The sequence below is a fragment of the Lygodium microphyllum genome, chromosome 26, assembly GCF_053477565.2.
Source record: "Lygodium microphyllum isolate KBCC chromosome 26, Lygodium_microphyllum_v1.1.10, whole genome shotgun sequence".
Lineage (NCBI taxonomy): Eukaryota > Viridiplantae > Streptophyta > Polypodiopsida > Schizaeales > Lygodiaceae > Lygodium > Lygodium microphyllum.
Window position 1 is genome coordinate 78,475,827 of NC_141160.1, and position 14,920 is coordinate 78,490,746.

Here is a 14,920-nt window from a genome sequence, read left to right on the forward strand (position 1 = left end):
GGTTGATCTTTCTCATTGCTTTATTATTAGGCTTGGTTGTGTAATGACAATAATGGCTGTTTCACAGATAGCTAGTGTACTCCCATGCAAAATTAGCTTGCTTTTGTGTTTATTGGAAGTATATAGATCTGGATCCATGGTTTCAGGTACCACATTAGTGGCAATTTTGAAAGATAAAGTAAGATTACAATTATGCAGTTGAGCATGCCAAGTTTCTTCTATAAAACAAGTGAACAAACATTAATTTCTACAGTTATGGAGTTTTGAACAACTTGACAGATGGAAACAACACTGATTGTTACTGTGCATCTCACCAATTATGTAGTACAAATGGAGAAATCTTGAAAAGACTAATAACTTCCATGGAATAGCTGTTAAATTATAAAAGGCCAAAAAACGAAGTACAAAAGTCTTATCAATAATGGTTGTGTTTGCTTTGTATAAGAAAGGTGCTATATTCAACAATTGAGCAAGCTTGACATGAATTTTTTTCAGGTATTCTGTAGAAAATGTACCCCTCTACGATTCTGAAGATGATGAACCTCTTTCCAGTTTCTTCAAGCGAGCACAGGTTTCTGTAAAATCAAAGAAATCAACTGTTAAAGATGCATCACCACCGCTATTAACCCCTGTAGGAACACCAGTTGATCAAGCTCTAGAAGAGTCCTTAAAAGAAAACAAGGGTGTGTTAGAAAGTGAAGCCCAACATTATAAGGAAGCTTGTCTACAGATTGAGGCTACTGCTGGAAATGTTGACCAAATTTTTGAAGAGCCATCAGAGACACCTATGAAGGAGGAAGAGGCTGAAATTGAGGGGGTTCTTTGTAATGAAATGACTGAAGAAAAAGAGAATCCATTGAGTAAAGAAACTGTGGACTCTAGCCAACAAGATAGTCTTGTAATCGAGAAGGCAAATGTGTCCCACAAAAGGTCCAGACACCTTGCATCTCATCGAGCAAAGAGTGACATCAACAAGAACTTCAAATCACAACAAATTTGTCAACTTCTGTCATCCAAAGCAGGGTTTGATGATGTTCTATCTGCAGAGGTATGTTCCACAATCATACAGTGATTTAAAACTTGTCATGCATGCAACTTTATATATTTAGTATTTTGATTCAATGGGGTAGAATGTGTGGATTTCCAGGTATAACTACCGTGAGCTCTGTGATTTGATTAGCAGAAACATATAATTTTTCCCAAAAACGGAAGAAAGAAAGCTTGATTAACATCTTCAAAAGGCCAAACTGACTTATGGAAACCTATACATTACATGCATGTCCATGAATGCCTTATTCATCAATTGATACATAATGGACTAAAAAAGCAATGCCTATGTTTATCTAGAGGTAGAACAAAATGTTCTTGGGGGACCACTGCACCCCAGGGGGCAGGGGAGGCACTCTTGCATCACATGGATGTCATTCAACAGAGTCGCTCATTGGGCATTGTAGCATAGAGAAACAGGTATTGCAGGCGAGGTAGCTTGATGGCTTGGCCCTAGCTCTTGTGGCAGGTTATAATTAGCCTACGTCTGCCTATGGTACCATGGGGTTAGTCAAGAGTATTGATGAGGGTGCATGTTGTATCAGATCTCTAGAGCTCAACCCAAGTGGTTCTCAAGTTAAGGTGTGGGGTCAAACGAGGTCTATGTGGGAGGGAGGGCAGCTCAACATTGCGGATCATGGTCTCATCCTACATGCTCTCAAAGGAGGCAAGATGGGCTTGTGGGCCAAAGTCCATGGAAGGTTTGGGTGACCAATTAGACATCCCTTTAGGACTGTGGAAGGATGCAGACTGAGAGGGGTGACCAAAGGCGGCATCATCAACAGGTGTACACATTTAGTTGTTATGGGCACCTTGATATTGATTTTGATGTGTGGTGTTGCTCTCTTTTGTTTTGGTGGAAGCTAAGGTGAGGATTTGGAGAGCCCTTGTCCTTAGAGTGGTGCTCATCATCTATAAGGCCACGTTTCTAGTAGTGAGTAAATATGTATTCTTCTTGGAAATATTTTGCAAGCTAGGTTTCTTAAAATTCTCTTGAGGAGGGAAATTTCTTGATTAAGAATTTGCCTTGCCTCCTTTAGGTTTTTGGCCACCCTTGGATTTCCCCTTTATAGGAGTGAACATTAGGATCCCCTTTGCATTTTATACACTTAGTTGTGCAGCCTTGTGAACCTCAACAGTTGACACTTGGAAGTCATAGATGTAGACATTCTAGGCAAAGAGAGAATTTGCTTCATAAAATGAAAATACTTCACCTTCCTTTGAAATGGAGAACAGTTAGAGTTCATGGTCAAGATTAATTCTTCTTGTGCGAACTTGAGTTGTGCAATATTAATAAGATGACTCCAATGGTTAGATGCAAAAGGAAAGTCTTGTAATTGTGATTGAAGCTTTGGAAATAACCTTTGCAGTAGCTCGACAAAGCCATGGCATTGTAAGCTCTCCCATTGACAAACATAATCAAGGTGGATAGGACTTAGATTAGGCATAGGCTCTAACCAAGGTTAAGTTTTCAAAGGCTTTTTTGATTTGTAGTCAAGCACTTGTTCCATTAAGTAAACCAAGTGGTAAAACTTGACCCATTAGAATGAGTCTTATCACTAAATGCATTTCTTAAGAGAAGAGAACGATTCTCTTAATAAATCCCTTTGGAACATTATCTTGAGGCAAAGTACAATATCAGCCTTGTAAAGGGCCTCCAAGTCTAAGATAACAACTATAGCATAAAAAAGAAAGTCTATTATAAGGCCTAAGTGAATAACCAATCAAGAGGCATATACTGCCAGACCATGCATGACTCAAAATGAAAGAAAGTTTCAAAATCTCAAATCTTGAGAAAAGCATCTCTACTCCTTATAGCAATACTCACCAAGGGAAGAACGGAAAAACTGACATTTCAGCCTAGTTAGGATGGATAAAAATGTGCAATGTTTAACATGAATTAAAATATAAAACTCAACATAAAAGGATCATAAACATGCATACCCTAGTTAGGATGGATAAAAACGTGCAATGTTAAACATGAATAGAAATATAAAATTCAACATAAAAGGATCATAAAAGAAACATGCATACCAAGTGTTTCATATTGAAATGCTATGGAAATTGTGCTAAAGTTAAAAAGTAAATCGAAGTGAGTGTAGAATGCAAGGAAAAGTGAATGAAAGTATTTGACTGTGCAGTGGAAGACTTGAAAAATGTGAAAGTATGGCTAAGGTTATGTTAGCCTAAAGAAAATGGAGCTAGCCTAAGGTTGCTAAGGATGACACATGATCCTAAGAAACTAGCCTAAGGAGAGGTAATGATTGAACCATGTGGTGATTGATTAGCAATGGAGGTTCAATGTTAGGCAATGGTGATGGCGGAGAGAGAGAGAGAGAGAGAGAGAGAGAGAGAGAGAGATTGAGCAGCAGTAGTAGAGAGATGCAGGATGTGTGGGTATGAAAAGATGTACCACTCTTTAGGTTTTTGATAGTTATATGTAAAGGGCTAAAGTACAAGTGCTGAAGGGTGTGTTCCACCCAAGCACATATAAAAGGCACTGTCGCCCTTTATTCCCAACAACCTCCTACCTAAAGGCAGTGTGCTTGAAGGTTGAGAAAAGAATCAACTAAGTCTTAAGTATGTACAAAGCTAAAATACATATACTATGCAAAAAGCTTTGCTGGAAGTCCCTTCGTGAGAAGATCTACACGATTATCATCTGTATGTACCTTGACAAGCTCAATGCTTTCGCTGTCAAGTACATTCCTGATAAAGTGATACATCAATTCTATGTGCTTTGTCTTCGCATGAAAGATGGGATTTCATGCTAGCATGATAGCACTCTGACTATCACGGTGGAGGATAGGAGTCTCAGTAATGTCAGGTTCTCCCACTAGACGTGAAAGCCATAAAGCTTCCTTGCATGCCTTAGTGGCAGCCATATACTGTGCCTTTGTAGTAGACAACACAACACACTTTTGCAATTTGGAGATCCAAGAAATTGCTCCCCTTGTGAAGGTAATATATGCCATGAAGTAGACTTCCTATAGTCAGTTTGAACAACATAGTTTGCATTTGTAAAGCCAAGGTTAGATGCTTTTTGCTTTCCAAAGCAAATGTCATGATAGCTTTCATTGCTTCCCAATGTTTTCTACTAGGACGTGCTATATATCTGCTAACCACTCGCACCACAAATGCTATGTTAGGATGTGTAGCAACCATAGCATACATCAAGCTATCCACAATGGAAGCATATGGGATCTTAGCCATTTCAACCTTTTCATCATCAGATGGAGGGTTGTCCTCTGCACTAAGTTTCACATATGGAGGTAATGGTACACCAATTGCTTTCCTCCCCTTCATATTAAAACACTGCAAAATCTTGAATACATACTCCTGCTGTGATAGATAAACAAGACTTTTTGATTTGTCCTTGAGTATACGCATGCCAAGAATATGATTTGCTTCAGATGCTATGTAGATTCTCCTTCAATATGTCTAACGCATGAACATCCTTACCACCAATCAGCATGTCATCCACATACAAAATCAGTATGATAAGACTGCCATCTGTCGCTTTCTTGGTGTACAAGCATTGATCCACTTGACTTGTTTTAAAACATTGAGATTGCATGAATGTATCAAACTTATGATACTATTCATGTGGTGCTTGTTTCAACCCATACAAGCTTTTGTTGAGTTTGCATACCATCTTTTCTTGCCCCTTAGCCACAAAATATTCTTGTTGTTGCATATATATATATCCTCATGCAGATCACTATGTAAGAAAGCAGTCTTTACATCCATCTGTATGAGTTCCATTATTCTCACATGCAACCAAACCCAATATGGTTCGTAAAGTAGTCATTTTGACTACAGGAGAAAAAATCTCATCAAAGTCAATCCCATGTTTTTGCTTGTATCCTTTGGCTACCATCCGTGCTTTGTACTTTGGCGAGGAACCAGAGGCGAACTTCATTTTGTAAACCCGCTTGCATGGTAGGATTTTTTGCCCCTTAGGCAAGTGCACCAAATCCAAGTACCATTTCTCTCAGAGATTTCATCTCTGACCACATAGCTTTATTCCATTTCTTGCTGTCCTTTCTGTCCATTGCTTCCTTGAAACATGATGGTTCACCACAATCTATTAACATGACATAATCTGCACCACAAACAAACCTATCTGGCTGTTTAGTGTTTTTGGTCGACCTACTTACCCAATGATTAGTGTTTGCTAGTTGTTCATTTTTTCGAATTTGCATTAACAGCTTGCTGTTCCAAAGGTTTAGCATGGTGTTTGGCCTGTTCTGGCTGTTCCAAAGGCACATTTTCTTGCTGAAACTGTGGTATATCATGGGCAACTTCTTGCTGATCAATTTCAGCATCATTCCTTGCATTTATAGGGTCATTTACAGCAAGTATTTTCTGTCGTACAACGGGCACTCTTTGTGTCCTACATGTATTTCTTCTTGGAACACAATCTTTTTCACTTCTTCTGTCTTTTCAGGCTGTTTATGCATGTGATCTTCCTAGAAGATTACATCATTGCTGCATACAATTTTCCTTTTTTTGGGATCCCATAACTTATATCCCATTTCTTCCTCGTCACCATATCCTAGGAAAATGCATTTACATGACTTTGGCTCCAATTTGTTGCGTTGTTCTTTGCGTATGTGCACAAATGCCTTTGCAGCGAAACACTCTCAAGTATGTACAAGGTGGCTTGCCCGACCAAACTTCTTCAAGAACTCTTCTACTTCCCCCCCCACGTTCTCGCTCCTCAAAAGACCAGTTTGGTGACGGATTTATCAGTGCTGACCACATGTCACACATCCCCACAAGAGAGGCCGCTGGAAAAGGCATCGTGCCGATGAATTGCCCGACGCCCATCTTTTCAACCTTTCCAGTGAAAGAGATTTATTCAAGGCTAATCTAACACCATACTGGGTAGATGACATTGTCTACGTATTGGAGCACGGACTACCTAAGCAACTAATAGAAAAGGCCTGACTTAGGTGACTCATCCTCAAAATTTAGTCCTATTAGTTGATAGCATGCCAACTATATAGGTTAGGGCAAGATGAGTTACTGCATAGATGCATATGCGAGCATAAGGGTATGATTGTCATAATAACCTCTATCAAAAATCCATGAGGTAATGTAGCATGAGACAGCATGATATGGACCTTCTCCTAAATAGTCCTGTTCATATGCCTTGTGACACCATTTTGGGACAGATTATAAGGGGTAATGAGCTCTCTTTTTATTCCTTTGCTGTCACAAAAGACTTGAAAGGCTTTAGACACTTATTCCCCACCATTATTAGAGTGAAGACACTTTAATGTCTTGCTGGTTAAATTTTAAGTAAGTACCAAGAAAATTTTAAACTTATCCAAAGCCTTGTCTTTATTACGACAGATCAAATAAACCCATACTTTGCATGTGGCATCATCAACAATATAATGATCACAACAGCCAAATTAGCATACCTCAAATAGGGAAAATAACCCAAACAAGAAAGCACTTTCATTTAAGTTTAACTCATGTACCCCAATCGGCTATGCCACAAAGACACACTTTGTAACTAGCCTTCCTTCCGTAAATGGGTGGTATTACAACTTAATTACAACAATAAACAATTAATGTAAATCTGAAAATACAAATTTACCTACTGATCTTGGACAATGCACACCTGATTTGTCCCAAAATTGGCACCCCTCTGAGTATTTCTTTAGCTTTATCGAAGAAGAAGTTGATTTACAATGGGATTCTCTCGATCCCCTTTGCAATCCAAACTCCCCTTGCTGTCCAAAGTGACCAACAAATCTTTAATCTATTTTGCCTCTTGATTCAGGCACTTGATTGGCCTTCATCCGCTTTGATGGAGATGGAAAAATGCCCCAAATTCAATTATTTGCTGGTCCCTCCACTTGAATAGGCTAAAAACAGCTTCAGTCTTATTGAATTCAAGTCTTGGAGCTTCCAATTTCTGGCAAGCTTCCCAAGGCTAATGCTAAACTCTAATTTTTGCTGTAAATTAGGGACCGTAGAGAAATTTGCAACTTCTCAGGCTCCAAGGGTCCAAATGCTGAGATCTTTGGAGCAAGGCTGTGAAATGGATGGGAGATGAGAGTAAAAGCTGTAGAGAGAGAAAATTTAGAGTTTTGTCGCGAAGAATGACTGAAAATCAGACAAATGCAGTTGCTGCCTTGCCACAACAGCTTGTAGATGTAAAGAATTGAAGAAAATTAGTCATTTACTGTTGTTGCCCTGTCTCAACAGCTTGTAGATGCTGTCATTTGCTGTTGGTTGGTTCAGAAGGTTCTCCAATGGCTGCAAATCAAACTAGCAGTATCTCCTCCCTGTCTCTCGTAGGTTGAATACACTAAAAATACCTCTCTCCAGCCTCTAAAGACGTTTTTCAGTCTTGGATGGGCATTTTTGACAAGTGGCAGCATTCCCAAATGGTTTTTTCAGCCTTATCCATAATTAAATATTAATTTTCAGTCTTTAGATACTGAAAATTAATCTAATAATTATTTGGGTGTCTTAAAAAATAATCTGACTGGCCAATAATTAAATTGGCTAGGCAACTTCCATTCTCGAGTGTCTTTGTGCCATCTTTGACTATCAGATTGGCGTTAGGTACCATTAAATGCCACTTCTCTAGTGTCACCAACTAACACTTATGGTCAAATGAATGACCTAGGCCAACAACTGGCACTAGATACCACCAGGTACCTGTGCAGCATAACTTATAGTAACTTTTGCCTTTGACATCCCGTGATTTCCTTAGGTCTCGGGCTCGTAAATTTACTCTTACCCTAGTTGCACCTCACATGTGCAACATTTACTTAACCATGCGATTAAGAATTAATCCACATGTTAAGTGAGGTTTCAAGAATACATGTTCTCATGATACAGTTGGCTGCTCAGTTATGGCAACATGATCACACACACTAGATACATGTAATGGATATAGAGTATCACTTTGAGAGCCTTAAGCAACAATTCTACAACCCTTACATATTTTCCATTTGCTATCCCCAAAAGTGGTATGATAGCCTTCATCATCTAGCTGCCTTGTGCTTATCAAGCTCTTCTTGAGTTGGGGTATATATTGCACATTATGCAAAGTGAACACGGATTCATGCGGAAATGCCAATTGCACACTATCAATCCTTGTAATGTCACATGCATAATTGTTCCCCAAGCGGATAATACCATGTCTACCACCATTGTAGTTAGAGAGCCACTCACGGTGTGTGTTATATGGAATGAGACACCTGAATTACGAATCCAGGTATGCATGTCATAATCAGAATTTGCAATCAACGACTTTGCACTAAAAGAAGAAGCAAATAGTACATCATTGCCACTATTACTCTCATGACTGCGGACTACATTGACTTCCTCTATCTTTACATTGCTCTTCTTTGCATGTTGGTTGTTCTTTTTATCATCTTTGTTATCATCAGCGTGTTTGCCCTTGCCCTTTTCTTTCTTCCACTTAAAACAATCCCACTTGAAGTGAACTTTCTTGCCACAATGATGGCACTCCACATTTTTTCCACGAGACTTGTTGCGTGCTTTGTTGTTAGTTGCCCTTTTGCTTGGATCTGCCTCTAGTATGCAGTGCATTGGAAGACTTGTTTGCTAAAATATTTTGCATGTCGAGCTTCTCCATGAGTAAATAGCTCTCCACATTTGAATATAACAGCATATCATTAGAATTACTCTTTGCTGTCCTAAAAGTGTCCCAACTCTCAGGCAAGGTGCATAGCAAAAATGTTTCCTTGAACTCCTCATCAATGTGAAATTCCAAGGCAATCAGCTGGTTGAAAATAGAGCTAAACTCTTTCAAATGTACAGATATGGCTGTGTCTTTCTTCGTATGAAGGTCCATCAAAATTTTCAACCAATAAAACTTATTGGCTACACTTTTATGAGCATATAACTCAAGTCTTTGCCACATATCATAGGCAGATTTCAGTTTCTCAATGTCGAAAAGCAAAGTGTCCGACACTGAAAGCTCTATGGTAAAGCGTGCAAGCTCATCTAAATCATCCCACTTCTCTTGATCCATTGTTGTTGTTTTAACTCCTTTTGTCTCAGTGGGCTTCACCTGTTTCTTCTGCACCGAGACATTATAGCATTGCTTCTACCATATAGCACAGTTGTGTGCACCTTCAAGCTTCTTAATGTGCAAAAGATTGCTACTATCACTGCTGCTAGCCATGATTTACAGCTCAAAGGTGACTCAAAGGTCAACAAACATATCACAGGCTAATACATCAGTTACATGAGAAAGCCCCAAAATTTAGCTGCAATTCTTGCTCCAAATGCATCCACAGGCACCAATTTGACTCTCACGATCAAAGATCCCGAAATTTCTCTGCTCAAATTGCTCAAATGACATCAAACATAACTCGCGAATGGATTGCACAAGCCAATTTTGCCAAAAATTCACAAATTTTACAAAAGCCTCAAATTTGTCCAGGGTCCTATATGCTCAATTTGCATAGAAATTGCATTGCAAGTACATACCAAGACCAAATTTGACCCAAATTTTGCAAATTTTGCAAAAGCCCTAAATTGTACGAGGTCCAATGTGTTAAAATTCCAAGAATTGCACTTGTCCCATTGCAATTTTTCCATATACGTGGAAGTGTCCAATTTTGGAGACTTGGGAGTGCATAAGAATCCACAAATTTTTCTTTGACGAGTAAAATCTCTTGCGTATTCCAAAATCCCCAAATTCTGGGACTAGAAGAATGCCCTATCTCTGGGATTTGTTGGGCTGTGCTTGTGTGCATGTGAAAGCCTACAGTTTTTAAACAAAAGATAGACCTTTGAAGAAAAAGAAATGGCTGCTTTATTAAAAAAATTGACGGGTGATAGCCCTGCGCTGACTTGTAGGCCTGCACACGTCGCCAAACTGCCCCTACACTGATGCTTGTATGACCTACTGAGCTGATTGTCGAGGGCCTGTCTTCCCCACACTGACCAGTCCGTCCTGTGGAGGGCCTGTTGGCTGCTGCACTTCTGACCAAGACTGATGACCTACAACCTTCAGCGACCTGCAACCTTCTGCTCTGATACTAGTTTGTGGTGATTGACTACCAGTGGAGATTCAATGTTAGGCAATGACGATAGTGGAGAGAGAGAGTGAGAGAGAGAGCAAGCAACAATACGAAAAGATGTACCAGTCTTTAGGTTTTTGATAGTTATATGTAAAGGACCAAAGTACAAGTACTAAATGGTGAGTTTTCACCCCCAAGCATGTATAAAAGGCACGGTGGCCCTTTATTCCCAACAAACTAGTCAGATATGACGTAATGCAATGATTGAGAGCTGGATCTATGATCCACTATCCTAGTGGCCAGGCAGTGCATAGTTATGAAATTTCACCAAATAGCGACGGGAGACTTTACCCTTGACATTCCTTTCCTTATGCGCCAATATTTGCTCGGGAACCAAAAATTCATCAAGTTCCTCAATCTCTGGCAGCATCTCATCATTGATATCCTTAGGCACATCGCCATGGAAAGGCCTAAGAAGATGCATATGAAGAGCATTGTGAATCTTTGAATGATTAGGTAGCTTCAACCTATAAGCCACCTCATTGATTCTTTGCAACACTTGGAAAGGCCCATAATACCTCATTCTGAGTTTAGGGAAAAGATACACTTAATCCTTTATTTTCTTTAACCAGGCCTTTTCAAAGCATAACAATACCTAATCACCCTTTGTAAATGTTAAAGCTATGTGGTGATGTCAATTGCTTTCTTTGGCTTTTCTTGACTCTTTTGGAGAGTTATCTTTACTTTAGTATAAGCTTCATTTGCACTATTGACATACTTTGTTGGCCTCAAAGATCTTACCCATTGTATGCAAAATCAGTGGGACTTTCTTCCCTCTTTCCACAATCTCAAACAATGACTTACTAGTGGAACTGTGCATTGTGGTGTTATAAGCATATTCCACAAGAGGCAAAAATTGTTCCCATTTGGTTTTATGCTCAAACACATAGCATTCCAAAAGATCTAATATAGTACCATTTGCCTCTCTAGATTGCCCATTTGTCTGTGGATGAAAAGAATATGAGAACTTTGGGGTTGTACCCATATTCTCAAAAATCTCTCTCCAAAAGAGACTCATCATGTGAGGATCCTTGTCAATTACAATAGATTGTGGCATACCATGATATTTAAAGATGTTTTGCATGGACAATCCAGCCATGTGATCTGCACTTATCTTTCTCCTCACTGGAATGAAATGAGCCTGTTTGTTGAAGCTGCAAATAATGGTCCATATACCATCATTTTGTGTAGGTGTCCTAGGAAGATCAAATATAAAATCCATAGCCATGTTGTCTCATGGTATATCAAGAATAGGTAAGAGATGCAATAAACCCAATGCCTTTTGTCTGTCAAACTTGACCTTTTGACATACAATGCATGTCCGCACAAAGTGATCCATATCACATCTCAAAGATGGCCGATAAAATAAATCTCAATTGCGTTCATTGCAGCATCAATGCCACGATGTCCTCCATATGGAGGTGCATGAATTTCAATCATACCCTTGGCCCTTAACTGATTCGTAATACATAATCAACCGTGCATCATAAGAAAGGCCTCTCTAAGAGTATAATGCTCGTGGTGTTGACCATTTGATAAAAGATCATAGACTCTAGCAAAGTCCTCATCCTTTGCATATTGTGTCTTCATCTCATCTAACTCATGATGATATTGGAACACGTGGTTTCCTAGACAATGCATCAGCCACAATTTTCTTTTTACCCTTTGTGTGCACCATGTAAAAGTGAAACATGGATAAAAAATTGGCCCATCGCATGTGCTTTTTAGACAACTTAGTTTGAGGAAGAAAATATCTCAAAGTTTAATGATTAAAAGAGCATGAATTACAGCAAGTAACTCTTTCTCATAAACATGTGGATTTTTCTCAGCACCTTGTAAAATTCTACTCTCATATGCCACAATATGGCCTACCTACATTAGAATTGCAGCCTTCTATCGTATGAACAAAACCCTAAAAAGCTGCATACATCATGCAAGGGTCTCAAGTGAAGCTAGCTGTGTATAGTTTATACTTTTACAAGATCCATTCTAAAACCATCTTTTGAGACAATATGGTCTAAGAAGTGAATCTCTGATGTGAAGAATTCACCCTTTTTTGCATCAATTAACTTGTGTTTTCTGAGTTTCTCAAACAAAGTTGTCAAATGCATTCAATGTTCCGTCTCATTCTTTGAGTAGGCTATGATGTCATTTGCAAGGTCGAAAAAATTGATTCATTATGCGATTAAATGTCACAAGTGCATTTGTAAGCCCAAATGGCATGACGAAGAACTAATATAACCCAAAAATGGTCCTAAAAGCTATATTGTGTGTATCTTTTGGCCTTATGTTTGTTTGATGATACCCACTTTTAAGGCCTATCTTGGTGAATATTGCACTTCCCTCTAACTGATCAAGGATATTATGAATCCTCGATAAAGGGAATCTATTTTGGATGGTGTTCTTGTGCAAGGTGCAATTACCGATACACATTTTCCATGAACTATCCTTTTTTTGCATAAGGAGTACAGATAAGCAAAAGGGTGATGAACTAGAGTGAATCAACCCTTTTTCTAATGGGTCATTAACTTGACTCATTATTTCCTGTTGTTGGGTAATACTCACTCGATAGGGTGGCTTGTTCAAAGGCGTACTACTAGGCACTAGGTCGATAGAATGAATCTCTAGCCTTTCAAGTTGTAATTCTCTAGGTAAGGAGTTGGAAAAACAATCTTGGAATTCTTTTAAGAATTGTGTTCACTCATTATTGAGCATTGAAACATTAGACTTAGCATTACCTTCACTAACATCTTTTGCAAAAACCAAGTACAGAGAAATATGACACGAGAAATTGACTCTCCCTTTAACTTCACATCAAGAACATGTTGCCTTCTTTTGTGAGTGAGAGCAATTTTTCTGTTATATACATCAATCATAGCATGCACTCTATGACACCATGGAATGCCCAATAATACATGACAAGCCTGCAATGGCATAATGTGAAAATTCTCATCTTTCACATATGACTATAAATGAATATGGAGTCCAATGGTAGGGGTAATTGGCTTTAGATGTCCTAGACAAGCCAAACTAGCCTCACCCATGGGACCCATCTCATCATCTCCGATGCCCAACTTGGTTGCCAATTTTGGGAAAATGAAGTTGGCAAGAGCACTTGTGTTAGAGAAAACTAAACCATGCTGATCCCTCACGTCGCCTGTGCATGCCATAGCTCTAAAGCCTCTATGTTTGGTTGCTCATCAACAAGGTCAGATACTAATCTAGCTGAAGTTTTGTGCATCTTGCCTTTTTTATCCTTATTGTCATTTGCATGAATTTTAGACTTAACGTTCTAGGCATTCACATGGTATATGCCCCTTTGTTCACAAACATAGTATTTATTTGCATCATACAAGGCCTTCTTTTCAATGAATTTCTTAGCACTAGCAAATAACCTTTTGCCTTATTTGCCTTTTTGAAAGAATGACTTCAGATTGATTTTCAGCTTGTTGATCCTTTTTCGAGGATTTAAACTTACTGCCCAAAAATTGAGTCTTGCTGTCCTTATTTTCGGCATTGTCCTTTGAAGTATCTTTGCTGCCCCTAAATCCTATTACATGGTTGCTATCCACTTTTGTCTTAATGCAATAGTCGGAGATTTCTTTGGCTAGAGCACAACTATAGGCCTCTATTTGCTCAGCCATTGTGACCTCATGAAAAGGGCTAACAAACAACAAAGCTGCCCAAAATTTGTTTGTATACTCTTCCAAATCAGCACAATTTGTTGCTTCCAATTTGTGCCAAGCTGTTGTCACATGCTCTTCAAAAGTATTTGTGAGCCATTGGGAAGAGAAAACCTATTTAAAATGCACCCAAGTTGTTGATGCCTTGCCTCGCATCAAAGGGTTGTCCACCACTGAAGAGCATTCCCTTTTAAGAAAGTGGCTGCCTTGTGCACTTCTGAATGCTTGGAAAAATGGCCCTAGAGACTACATCAAATTGTTTAATGAAGGTCAAAGCCTTCAACCTCTCCTGCATACCATTAAAATTTTCCAATTTGACTGCTTTCCCACCTTCGTAGTCTTCAAGCTTACCCAAAGGTGTCAAGTTATCATAGATTGGTGGTTGCAAAAATGGTGGTCTAGGTGATGCCATTCCTACATTTGCATTTAACATATGCTTGGTAGGATCTCTGAATTGACCAAACATTCTAGTTTGTATTCCTGGCTGTATATCAATGTTGTCATACATGGTAGTGTTCATTTCGGACTGCAATGCCCTATAATAATTTCCCTGAACACCTAACATAAATGGCTGAAAACTAGTTGCATTTTGCATGCCAACATTGGTAGGTGTAGTGGCATCCATAGCTTGAAGCATTGTTTCACCTCCAAAATAACTCGGATGCGTAGATGGTCTATGAATTGTTTGCTGTCCATGAGGAATATACTGCACATTATTCCCTAATGGGTGATCATGTTGCTGACCAAAGTTCCGTGCACATTCAGCAATACAGCTGCCAGCGTATGCAATACTTTTGGTTGAAAAGATTACCCATGCGTCTCACTTGGCTGTTGAGAGTGCGAGGCAACCTTTCTCCCTTTAACATTAGGAATTGATAGCATAAATTCAACAAATTGAGGTTGCAGAATCTTTTGTTGCAAGCTCATAATGGCACTTCACAAATGTGCCCTGAACATTGCATTTGCCTCTTAAGCACCTTAGACTTGTGGAGTTACATGTGATTGAGTTGCATGCTCACCAATCACATTGATTGCTCATTGTCTTGAAGCATTTTCAGCATTTGGTGACTCAAAACCATGTGTGGAATCCTTTTTAGGGGGGGA

The 14,920-nt window shown here is 39.1% G+C and overlaps 1 protein-coding gene across 1 annotated transcript in view; it reads left to right on the forward strand.

Annotated features, from left to right (window-relative positions):
- ASHH1 (SET domain group 26) overlaps window positions 1-14,920 on the forward strand; it is a 134,616-nt gene that overhangs the window by 91,235 nt on the left and 28,461 nt on the right. Inside the window, exon 10 of the mRNA XM_087668217.1 lies at window positions 496-1,048. Coding sequence (XP_087524343.1) covers window positions 496-1,048 — 553 coding nt within the window. The remainder of the gene's footprint in view (window positions 1-495; window positions 1,049-14,920) is intronic.